Here is a 12999-nt window from a genome sequence, read left to right on the forward strand (position 1 = left end):
ACTGACTCTTGCATCTTCAAGGACCTCAGCAGGTCCTCCAACTTGAAAGTTTGTAACACGAGCCTCAACAGGAGGGAAGACCCACCCTCTGTGCTGTCTGGATTTTCAGAAAAGCAGGCACCTCAGCTTTGAATGTCAAACTCTCCTGTAATCCCCTGAGAACACAGAGTGGCCTGACTCCTCAAATATAGGTGACCACTGGTGGCAGCACTCCTCTCAAGCCTCAGAGGATCCGAGGAACAACCAGAGGACAAATGGCCACCATTGTCTAAAGACAGGGCTGTATCTTTGACTCTCAACGTTGTCACCTCTGCTAAGGCAGTGTCTAACCCTGAGCCTCCAAGACACTGCCTTCCTGGACAGAAAGAACATCTTCCCCAATCCACAACTTTCACAGCTGAGAGAGTATCTCTGCATTTCTCATATCACTGCCCGGGGCTCAAGCTCTGGAGAGGAACCCAGTTGGCAGATTTCAGAATAAGTGGGGAGGAAGGCTGTGGAGGAGACTCTTCCAGGGGGAGATGAAAGAAGAGGGGGGTACAGAAGGGGTGCAGTGGTGTGGAGAAGTGGGGAGAAACGGGAGAGTGCAGGAAGGGGTGGAGAAAGGGAGAGGGGAAGGAAGAGGAAGGGGGGCGTCGCTCTTGTCAGTTGAGGAAACTGGAGTCAACAGGTTGAATTACACTGCCAGTAACCAAAGTGCTCCCCAGGGGCAAAAGGGAGGGAGGGGTAGGCAAGACTGACAAGTCCAGGACTGGGGGAACTGTCCAAGGTGAGCCTGACCCTAAGGTGTGCGCTAAACCCACCCTAAGGGGAGGGTGGATTCCCTCCCCTGAGGGCTTTTAGCTTAGGGGCTTCCAGGCAGAAGAGAGTCTGTCCGCTTTAGCAGGCTCACTACAGAATCGGCAAGCCAGAGGACACAGCTAAGCGTTCCCTTTTGGCAGGGCACTCCAGGCCAGAGTCAGGGCTGCAGACCTGACATCTTTGGGTGAGGCTGGCTGCCTCCACCACCTCCAACCCCCGAAATCTTTCTTTCTCTGGCTGTACCAGAAACCCTCCAAATCCAGGACCACCAGAAGTTGGCCTGAGGCTGAAAAGAAAGCCTTCTACCCAGGCAAGTAACCACCTCCAAGGACCAGTCACTTGTCTCTGTGGCTGGGACCGGCCACTCTGTAAAACTCCTAGGAATGCTGAGAGCCCAGTTCAGCCACAGGACCAGCATTCCACTCCACTCCCTTTCTCCTTCCCAAGAGCAGCGACCCTCGACCCTTGACCTGGGAGTACCCAGGCTGGTTCCAGGACACACAGCACCTAAGGAAGAAGCTGTCAAAGCCTTCAGGGGCAAGATTATGGGATTCTCCAACCCAGCCTGGGCAAACCAGCCACCAGAAAACCAACACCATCACTCCGCTCTCATCACTCAATGCTCCTGGACAACCATACTAACCACTGTCATGCCCCTATCGGCCCCCTCCCCACTCCACCCTCTCCCTCCCGGAAAACAAGGTGGAATCCAGGGCTAAGGGCCGAGGCCAGCCCCCAAAACCACCTCCAGGAATGTGACGAACAGTCCATCATCCCTGTCCTAAAAAACAGGGCAAGACTATTCTTTCTGGAGAGCTTCAAAAAGTTCTGTTCCCCAAAACCAAAGCTGCGAAAATGTGCTCTGATGTTCCCACAACTTCAAGCATTCTTGTGCGTGCCTATACCTGGATCAAAGGTTTTCCTTACATTTAAACAGCGGCCAATTTGAATAATCTTGGGTGTGTTGGGTTTGTTTTTTTTTTTTTTTTTTTTTTTTTTTTTTAATGCACCAGAAGTTTTCACAATCTGATAAAAACTTTTAGACCATGCAAGTTTGTCCTTAATGTCCCTGACTGAGACCAAGGCTAGGAGCGCAACAACACCTGCCTGCTGTGTGCGCCCAGAGAGAACGCGGAGCGCGCCCCGCCCTCGAGGTTTCCCTCGGGCCACATTGAAGGGCGCCACCGCAGCTCCCGGGGCGCCTCGTCGTCGCCTCCCTGCCTCCCTCGCGCGCAGCACCCCGACAGCCCCGAAGTTCCACCGCCGCGCAACCTGCTTTGCCCGCTGTCCCGCGCTGCGCGCTCACCCGCCGTAGTGCGCCTTCAGACGGACGCGGCCGCGGCCGCCGCTCTGGTCCATCTTGGGGTCCATCCTGCTGGGCATGGCGCACTCAGCCAGCCGCCGTCAGCGCTGCTTCCAGGGCGCTCCGGCCATGGCTAGCGGCCCCGGAGAAGGGCCGGGTTGCCAGGCGGGGCAGACAGCGGAACGCGGAAGGGAGCGCGCGGAAGGGAGCGCGCAGCACGGGACAGACGGCACCCGCCTCGCCAACTCCGCGGAACTTGGGCGGTGCGCGGAGCTGGGGGCACACTGGATGGGGGCGGAACCTGGCCATCGAGACGGCCAATCCATGAGGCGGGAGGCACCTGTGGCCAATGAGGGCTCCCCGGGGCCGCCACCTGGGCCAATCCTCGGGGGGCCGCGCGGCCGCGGCCCAATAACCAGAGTGCAGGACGAACTACCTGTCGGGCGCGGCCCTGGGCCAATGGGAGCGCGCACGTAGTGGCTTTGCCCGGCAACGGGCGGCGACCCGAATAGCCCAGGGACAGCCAGGCCACTCCGCCCCGTGCTTCTGAGTCTGCTGGGTCTGTTGTGCTGAAAGCGGGGCAAACTTTTTGGAGGTGCGGGTTGTCCGATGTTTTCAGACATTCGGAGTACGAACTCCAGCTGTCCGCAGCGTCCCCGAGGTTGTGAGGAGCTGAGCAACTTCTCAAAGTGCGAGCTGGTCTGGCCCTCAGGTCCCAGCCCTCCCAACTTCAGGGGCATCTCTCATCCCCGGCAAGGAGGGCCTGTCTTTATTCGCCGCCTCTGCTCCAGTTAGCTTCTCCGCCGAACAGATCTGGAAAATCGTAAGGTCTTCTTAGCCCTTCGCTTTACATTCCACACGCGTGCCTGGTTCTTCTTGGTGCCAGGCACTGAGGTGACGCTGGAGGGCCGAAAAGACGCAGCGGCCCTGATCTTATATCCCGCGTTCTCCCTAGAAGACACCTGTTGGCAGCCACCTGGTCATCTTCAGATGCCTTTTTGTTTGTTTTGTTTTTCGAGACAGGCTTTCTCAGTAGCTCAGGCTGCCCTAGAGCTCTCTCTGTAGACCAGGCTGGCCTTGACCTCAGAGATCCACCTTCTTCCCGCTCCCAAGTGCTGGGATTAAAGGCATATGCCACCCCCGCAGGCTTCAAGTGGCTTTTAAACACTTTAATCTTAAAAATAATTTTTTTTTTAAAAATGGCATGCCTACAATCCCAATATTAGAGAAACGGAGGCTGTAGCCAACCCGGTAATCCCCAGTAGTGTCTCAGATAAGTTTTCAAAACCCTTTGAACTCAAACCTGGTTCTCTGCACCTCTGTAACTTCTATCATGGCTATTAGCACTCCTTGTCCTCACCCGCCCAGGCTCCTAAGTGCTGAGATTCCAGATGTGTGTCACACTGAGTTCACAGACATATTTTTGTTTATTTTAGCGTTGGGAAATGGACGAAAGTTTTATTTTTATTTTAGGTATATGACTGTTGTTTTGCCAGCATGTGTATTCCTGTGTATTTGCACACCTCTTGGGTACAGTGCCCTGAAGAGGTTAGAAGAGCTCTGGGCTCACCCTGGAACTGGAGCAAGTTGTGAGACTCTGCAAGGTAGCTGCTGAACCCTTAATCCTCCTGCCACAGTCTTCCAAGTGGTTAAAATGACAGCCTGAGTTAGGCTGTGCTGCTTGGACTTTTACTTACTTTTCTGCTTGTCTGTTTGTCTGTCTCTGTGTAGCTATGTATCCCATGCTGTCCTGGAACTCACTCTGTAGTCAAGGCTAGTCTCAGACTCAGACTGCTTGTCTTCCCCCACCCCCACCCCCATGCCGAGATTAAAGGCGTGCTCTACCATGTCCAGCTTAACCCTTAACAGCAACAGATTCACCCAGGGTGTTGTTCTCCAAAGCTACGTCTACCTTTCTCTGGTCACAGCCTTTACATTTTACTTTTTATTGTTTTTGTTTGTTTGTTTGTTTGTTTTGTTTTGTTTTAAAGACAAGGGCTCCCTACCCTCCACTGAGTGCCCCCCAAGACCTCACGTACCCCCCCCCCCGCGCATTCTCACAGTTTCCACATATCCTCACAATCTACAGTGCATCTTCCCTTTGAGTTCACTAAGACCCGTTTGTTGGCCTAGCCTCCCTCTCTGTGCTGGGATCATGACACAGTGTCCAAGTTCTTAAAAAAAAACAAACAAACAAGTCAGCCCTTGCTGAGGTTGTAGTCTAGTGTTTAAAAACCTTTGGTGGGAGCTGGAGAGATGGCTCAGTGGTTAAGAGCACCGACTGCTCTTCTGAAGGTCCGAAGTTCAAATCCCAGCAACTACATGGTGGCCCACAACCATCCGTAATGAGATCTGATGCCCTCTTCTGGTGCATCTGAAGACAGCTACAGTGTACTTAGATATAATAATAAATAAATCTTTTTTTTTTTTTAAAGCCTTTGGTAGAAATGGGAGAGATGGCCCAACAGTAAAGAGTAGGGGTTGCCCTTTTAGAAGGGTTCTCTATTCCTAGCACCCAGTTCCAGGAGATCCAAGGCCCTCTTCCGGACGCAGGCCACACACATAAATTAAAAATGTATATATTGGGCTGGAGAGATGGCTCATGGGTTAAGAGCACTGACTGCTCTTCCAAAGGTCCTGAGTTCAAATCCCAGCAACCACATGATGGCTCACAACCACCCATAATAATATCTGATGCCCCCTTCTGGTGTGTCTGAAGACAGCTACAGTGTACTTACATATAATAATAAATAAACCTTTTTTTTAAAAATGTATATATTAAAAGCCTTTGGTTGTTTCCCTTGCTCTTGGGTGAAAGCTAGTTTTTCACCATGGCAAATAGGCTCATAGGACCAGGGACCTCGTTCCTTTCTGCCGTTACCTTCCCCCACATTCACCCACCCCCTGGATGACCTTATATCCTGTCTGTGGAACCTTTGCCTGTGCTCTCAGCAGCACCTTCTCTGATGCCTGTCCAACACACTCATGTCTATGTAAGTGGTCTGTCCCCACCCCCATCACTAAAAGGCAACTGGACAGAAGGTGACACGGTGCCCGGACACACACGATGAAGAACATCTATCTTGCACCAAAGTAGGAGTACACTGTGACTCTCCTGCACCCGCCCAGCAATCATGATCTAGGAAAGTTGTGCTGGCCACCTGACCAGCTCTACATGCGGCATCCTACAGCTAGCCCTATAGCCATCTTGACCTTTAGTGTATAGCTTTCAGTACTTCCTGATATACTGGGAAGAATAAGGCATGCCTTGAATGGGCTAGGCAACCTGGTGGAAAGGGGTGCTGGGGAGGTAAAATGCTGACCACGCCTATCCCAAGCTGGGCAGGTGCTGGGCTTCATGGAAGCCCGGAGACACCACTCTGGGGGTGGGAAAACACAGTCTGAGGTGTGGGAAAGCTGAAGCTGGTATTCCCAGACCCCTGGGCACCTGGTCATCCATGGGGTGCCACACAGAAGAGTCAGGAACAAATGTCAGGGGTCCACAGGCTTGCAAAGAGGCCGGGACCAGGGGCTCCCAAACTCCTGGACACTCAGACTCCCCTGAGTCTCAAGGAGTTGAGAGCAGAGTTGGGGACCTGCCAGCTGAGGATGGAGTCTAGCCCAGGGCTTGGGGTGGGGAGGGAAGTCCTGGCTTTGCTCACCAGTGAAGGTCCTTAGCTTGGCTGTGATTGTGGCTGAAAGCACAGAGAGGTCTTCTGCAGGAGGCTTAGGCTGTGGCTCTGTAGGTGAAGACCTGCTCCATGCTCCCCATGGCCGTTCTCAATGAAAGAGTCAGACAGCCCTTGGTTCCAAACTGTTTATTGGTTGTTCTTCATGGAAAATGGATGTGTACCGTACCAGCTTCTTAGGGTGGAACCAAGATTAAACATCTTTTGCAGCCAGGCAGTGGTGGCGCACACCTTTAATCCCAGCACTTGGGAGGCAGAGGCAGGCAGATTTCTGAGTTTGAGGCCATCCTGGTCTACAGAGTGAGTTCCAGGACAGCTAGAGCTACACGGAGAAACCCTGTCTCAAAAAAACCACAAGGGTGGGAAAGGCCAGTGAGTTCAGGTTCCAGTCCTGGACCATGTACAGCCAGAGGGGCCTTAGGAGAGAAGCCATGCAGTGTACTGAAGCCTCCCAGTAGAACAGAGGACTGAGCGCTAAGGTTAACTGAAGTGGAGACTTCTAGTTTATTTGGAAAGGTAGGTCAAATGTTTTGCTGGGGCACAGAGGTGAAAGGATGTCTTGCTAAAGCAAACACATGAAAGACTGTTTTCCTGAAGCAGGCATAGGGGGATGAGTGTTTTGATATAGCAGACACGTGACAGGACGCTTGGTGAGGGAGTATAAATATGACCTCACAGACAGCGGGAGATGAGCACTGAGCGTTGGTTTGGTTTGCTTGGCCTCGCTACTCTTTGCTAAGGACACGCATGTATTGATTCACCTTACATAGCGCTGTTGAGCCTTACATAGCGCTGTTGGGCTCAGCTTATGATAACGCCACCATTGAGAGAAACCCGCCCAAGAACTGCTCATGAGGTAGGTTCCTGTGGCAGATTGCCACCTCTGCAGCCTCGCCTCAGGCTGGTTGGCGAGCCTGGTGGTTTCTTCAGAACTGAACTATGGATGCTGGTTCCTGCCTGGCGTCTGCCTGCCTAGAGGACTGGTCTGCAGCTGCTGAGTCATATTTGGTGTTTGCTAAGGGACTGAACTGCTGCCAAAGAGGATCAAACCCATCCCCAAAGAACTATTGCTGAACAGGTCCACTTCCCCCCCATCCTAGCAACTTTTCTCTTCTACTACCTCTACTGAGTGGTGGACTATAGAAGAGGTTGAACCCTTATTAAAAGGAGGTTGCAAAAAATGTATGCCTATGGTTCAAACCAGTGTCCTAAGAGCTTCCCCAGCCCCTAACTACCCTTCCTTTTGGCCATTCTCTCCTGAGGCCAGAATTTGCAATGCAAAGCAACCTCCAGGCCTATGGGAGCAGGTCACAGCAGTAACTCCCAAATCAGAACCCCCAACCTGTGAGGCTCCAGGGTGAAGGGACCTGCAGGTTTCCCCTGGGAACCGTGTTGGGGTGTTGCCTGGCAGCAGACAACAGGATTTGTTCCCCCAGTTCACCAGTGGGTGGGTGTTCCCATGGCCTCTCCAGGCACCCAGTGTAATGAGTGGGATTTCTGGGGCCACATGAGCTCCAGGACCTCAGGCTCTGTCCACCAAGGGGAGGGCAGGGTTTCCACCAGCTTACATGGAGACCAGACCAGACCAGTCACAGTGAAGCAGAAAGACAGGTTTCCAGAGCTTCCTCCCTGGTGGGTAGGGTTTGGAGGTGACCCTCAGAACTTGTGAGGTGAGGCAGACCCCAGCATGGGGTGGTTGGGGCCGCAGACAGGAACCTGGCTGGGCCACTGGAGGCAGATCCTTTCCACGTCCTAAAGTTTCTGTGGTTCCCCAGTTTTCCACAGACACTGGATACTCCCAAACACAAACCGTTTTCCAAATGAAGATAAAATTTAAAATGGGTTTATACAGATTCCGTTTCTGAGAAGATGAGGCCATCCATGAAGCCCCTTCCCCAAAGCCCAGCTGGGTGGGTGGGGACCCACATGCCCGGCTTCACTCAGATCTCTTGGGACCAGCTGGTGGATGGTGTCTTACTTCAGTTTATATTGCTGTAATAAAACACTGACCGGAAGGGAGGAGAGGGCTTATTTCTCTTACACTTCCATAGAACAGTTAATCATTGAAAGCAGTCAGGGCAGGAACCCAACAGAGAAGGAACCTGAAGGCAGGAGTGATGGGCCATGGTGGAGGGCTGCCGTACTGGCTTGCTCAGACTGCTTATATTACCCAGAACCACCTGTCCAGGGGTGGTGCCACCCACACCGGGCTAGGCCCTTCCACGTGACCAGTTAAGAAAATGTCCTTCAGGCCTGACTACAGCCCAGTCATCTAGAGGCATTTCTCAATTGACTCTCAGGTGTCTACAGCTGGGTCAAGCCATCACAGAAGGACAGGGTAGATACTGCCAGGTGTGGGGAAGGGTAAGGAGTGGCCAGTGGCTCCCAGAGGGTTAAGTGAGGGCTCCTCCTACCTCCCCAGGAGGCTCTACCAAGTCCAGACTTCCCAGTAGATCTCTGTTATCTGGTTTTCTCAGAGCCTATAGGGGAGAGGAAACATTGTTCACCTTTCCAGATGTGAGGCTGACCCGGGTGGGGTCTGGCAGGAACCCACCTGCTACAGGAAGGGCCCAGAGCATTTGCTTGGCATACACAGCGGAGAGAGGGAGGCACCCTACCGCAGATGTTTCCTTTCTCTGTCAGGGATTGTGGGACTTAGAGAAACCAACTGAAGTGACAATATCAACTGAACTCATTCAGTCAGCCGTCAGACTTTGCTTGATACCCTGTAAGTGCCAAAAGTTGTGCAGCCATAAGCCAGGGTTTTTCTCTTGTGCAGCCTGATGTCAGTTGAGACAGGCCGCTGCTTTCAGTGTTTCCCAGACCTATAGAGATGACAGTTCTGTGGAGCTGGGGATGTGGCTCAGTGGCACCCATGTAACAAGCTGTCCGTCCGGCACGTACCTGCAAGCCAACTCTGAATGGAAGGTAGAGGCAGGAGGATCACTGAGCCTTACTGACTTAAGTAGATTCAGGGAGAAACCCTGCCTCAACCCCACTTAAGCACACAGGGCTTGGTTCCCTGCCTATTGTGATAAACACCATGACCAAAAGCAACCGAGGGAGGAAGGAGTTTATTTGGCTTAGATATCATCCAGAGTTGCAGCCCTTCGAGGTGAGCCAAGGCAGGAACGTAGGAGAGGAACTGAAACAGAAGCAGTGTAGGTGCTAGCCCACCCTCTCTGCCTGCTCAGTTTGCTTTCCGATACACCTCAAGGCCACCTACTCGGGAAGGGCACCTATGACAACCACCGATCAAGAAAATGCTCTACCGGCTTGCCGACAGGCCGGTTGAATGGGGGTGTTTTCTCAGTTGAGGTTCCTTCTCAGAATGGCTCTAGCTACCTCAAACCGACCGAAAAATAATCAGCACACCACACATACAAAGACACTCACACATAAACAGATGCCAGGGCCGGCAGGATTGGGTTATGTAGCTTTTTAATTTTTAAAAATCTTATATATGTATATGAATACACTATCATTGTCTTCAGACACATCAGAAGAGGGCATCGTATTACAGATGGTTGTGAGTCGCCATGTGGTTGCTAGGAATTGAACTCAGGACCTCTGGAAGAGCAGTCAGTGCTCTTAACCTCTGAGCTATCTCTCCAGCCCTGGGCTATGCAGCTTTTAATCCTAGCATTTGGGAGGCAGAGGCCAGCCAGGGATATACAGAGAAACTCTGGGGGTAAAGGGGAGGAGGGGAGATACATTGCACCCCCCCAAAAAAAACAACCCCTAAATAAACAAGTAAATGGTGACTCTATTGCATGTGGAAACCAGGTTCTGGAAGAGGCTGGTTTGGGAAGCTAACAACATATTACAGGGGAAGGAAGTGATGGGCTCACAAGAGGCCTATGACCCCGAGAAGCAGGGAATTCTGGGAAAGCTAAAGCGGTGGAAGCAGTGGAAAGGAGGATACGGAGTAGGTGAAAAGATTGGGGGACACACCAGAAGTCCTAGGTGTCCTCAGCCACTTTTGCCTCAACCTTGCATTTCGCCTACACTGCTGGTGAATAGAGATGAAATTCCAGTCCACCTGGTCCTTCCTGTCCTCCACAGGCAAGCGCAATACCGAGCATTCCCAGAAGGGGGCACAGGAGGGACGCAGCTGAGGGAGGGCTTGGCTCTTTGTTCCTTACTTTGATCCTGGTGCTGTCTTAGAAGGTGGGGGTGCTGTGCCCTACTCCCTCGTGATTTGAGCTCTGGCTGGCTACCCCCCTAGCGCCATCACATGAGCTCTGGGTCTGCATCTCCACACAATCCTACTTCTCATCTTCCAGGCCCATAAGATGTTGCCTATGTCTTCAGTTCCGTCTATCCAGCCATCTGCTCTTTCAGTGCTAATCCCTCCCTCCCTCCGCTACACAGTTAATTGTGCTAATCATCCCTGGTTTTTCGGGTGTTTTTTTTTTTTTTTTTAAACCTGGACTGCTAAAACAGACTTCTTGCTGCAAGCCTGTAATTCCCACCCGTTTAAGAGACTGAGAAAGGAATTATTGAAGGTTCAAGGCAGCCCGGACAACTTAATAAGATTCTGACTCAGAGTAAAAACTAAAAACGTGGGATTGGAAATGTGGCTCTGTAGAACATGATGAGGTCCTAAGTTCAACTTTCAATAATACCCACAGAAACAAAGTAATTTTGTTCTTTTGACTTAAATGGTATTTTGTCTTTTATTTGCTATGTCACCTGGAAATTTACTTTATTGAAACTCTCCCAGAAATTATTGCAAAGAATTACGACCTTATGCTTAATATCAAAACCAAAAACAAATACTGTTCTTCTGAGTATGTAGCTCTGTCTGTAGAGTACCTAGAATGTAGAAAGCCAGGCTTCAACCCCCAGCACTGCAGAAACGAGGCATGGCTGTGCACACCTGAAATCCCAGCTCTCAGGATGCAGTGTGATACACCTAAGAGGTCAAGTACTGAGTGTATCTCACCTAGAAAAGGACTAGCAATACCTGTTGAAAAAAAAAATAGGTCAGAGCTGGATGTGATGGCACACACCTTTTAACCATGGCGTTTGGGAGACAGAGAGAGACAAGCCGATCTTTGTGACTTGCAGGTCAGCCTGGTTTACAAAGTGAGTTCTAGGACAGCTAAGGCTGGCACACAGAGAAACTGTCTGGGAAACATGGGGGTTGGGGAGAGACCAGGCCAATGCAATATGGAATCTGACACAGAGAAACATTGTTCAAAAATTGAGAAACCCAGATAAAATGTGTCCTTAATAGTATGGAAGTTGTTCTATACTAATGAACATACCATGGCTATGCGAAGTCTTAACTTAGGGGTTTCCGGTCAAAGGGTGAGCAAGAACCCTGCGGATCTTGCAGCTCTCCAAATTAGATTAAATGATGTCATCCTTTAATATTATCTATTTGTTATTTATTGTGTGTGTAGAGGGGTGTGTACACCTGTAACAGTGCACATGAGGTCAGAGGACGACCTGTAGGAATCCATTCTCTTACCATGTGGGTGGGACCTAGGGATGGAGATGAGGTTGATGGTAAGCGTCTTTACCCTCTGAGTAGTCAGTCCACCAGTCCAGAAAATAAAAACCTGTGGACACTAGACCTTATAACATATGTCCCTGAATGTGTAGACATAATCTTCCTCTGTGCGTGCGTGTCTGTGTCTCTGTGTCTGTGTGTATCTGTGTTGTATCTGGACATTTTGAATGCGGGTAATGCCAGGTCAGCAAAGACAGAAAAGCTAAGAAAACCTGTGGGTTGTTGGGTCAAGAGGCTAGAAAGAAGGGGAGCTAGATAGAAGTATAGTAGAGCTGTAAAAATAACAGACAACCATCTCGGCTGCTTCCACACACTTACCAGCCAAACTGTGCAGAGGGCCCAGGCCATGCTCTAGGGCTATATCCTGCACCGGGCACAGTTGTGGCTACCTTTGCACCAGGTATCGCCACCCAAGCCTCACATGCCTGCGAGGCTCTATACTTTTTATTGGTCACGTGCTCCCAGGGTACAGGCCTAAGGCCTGAGAGGCACTGGACCTGTTCCAGGATCACATGACTGCAACAGCAGGGCAAAGGCTCAAGGTCCCTGCAGGTATTCCAGGCTACAGCAATACAACACACACATACTCACTTCTTTCTCTGTACCTTGGCTGAGCACAGAGTGGGGATCCTGTCTCGGGCCTGCTTGAGAACAGGACCCAAGCCTGAGTTACAGGCTAGGGGCATTGTCAGAGCATATGGGCACAAAGGCAGCTGGGCTACTGTGCTGCACCAGTCTGGAGGCCGCTGCAAACAGACTGGGCCCCACTGCACCTTCCTAAGGATTGGGGTTACTTAAGACCCAGTGGAGGATGAGGGGGCTCTGCCAGAACCATGTCGCCATGGCAATGACGGCAACAGCTCCAGGACTACAAGCACTATTTTAGCCTCATGAAAATAGTCACTAACTCAAACAATCACAGGAGATGGTAAAGGGTTTCCCAGCCCCCAGCCTGAGCCCCCTACTGGTTTATGCCATCTGAGCTCTGTAGTCTTGGGGGGCCTGTGGTCAACTACACTGAATTCAGGCCCAGAATATGTGTGAATCATTCCTGGGTGAGGTTAGCAGGCTGTAGAAGCACAGAGAGCCAAGACAATGTCCAGTAGGTCCTTTGGGCTGGTAAGGCTATAGAATGGGAGAAGCATCACTCTCCAGCTGCCTACTAGGGACTTGTTTTTAGAGAAAGCAAGTTAAGGGAGGCAGCAAAGCCTTGAAAGCACCCATGACATCTTTTTCTGATCATTCCTCCTCAGGGGCTAAACCCAAGGAAAGACCCGCAAGTACACACAATCTTGTAGCACACGTCATCAGTTTCTGTGATGGTCAGTTGGGAGGTAGTTGTAGCCAGCAGTGAAGAGTAGCCCAAAGCTACCACAGACTTCACTTGACCAGTGGCCCATGGCCTTTGAAATGAAAGGCTGCACATTTGGACACATAGATCGACCCCCACACATGACCCTGGCACTCACACAGGCCATGCAGGAGCTATCCTGCCAGGACATAAGGAGGCATGCCCCGGCTGCACAGCACTGGCTCCAGCAATCTAGCAGATGGAGGAGTTGCTGCTCTGCTGGGAGGCTCCAGACTCAGCCCTTGCAGCTTGGCTGTGTCCAGGTGTCTTTCTCTCTGGAAGCATCTGAGCTTTCCTGCTGAGAGCGGATCATCAAATTCTCACAAAGGTCAGG

At 51.3% G+C, this 12999-nt stretch overlaps 1 protein-coding gene across 1 annotated transcript in view; it reads right to left on the minus strand.

The window, feature by feature from the left end:
- The window catches only part of Prkcz (protein kinase C zeta), a 107325-nt gene extending 104961 nt beyond the window's left edge, over positions 1 to 2364 (minus strand). Inside the window, exon 1 of the mRNA XM_021159769.1 lies at positions 2108 to 2364. Coding sequence (XP_021015428.1) covers positions 2108 to 2184 — 77 coding nt within the window. The 5' untranslated portion in view covers positions 2185 to 2364. The remainder of the gene's footprint in view (positions 1 to 2107) is intronic.
- Positions 2365 to 12999: the final 10635 nt, after the last annotated feature.

Source organism: Mus caroli, chromosome 4, assembly GCF_900094665.2.
Source record: "Mus caroli chromosome 4, CAROLI_EIJ_v1.1, whole genome shotgun sequence".
Classification (NCBI taxonomy): Eukaryota; Metazoa; Chordata; class Mammalia; order Rodentia; family Muridae; genus Mus; species Mus caroli.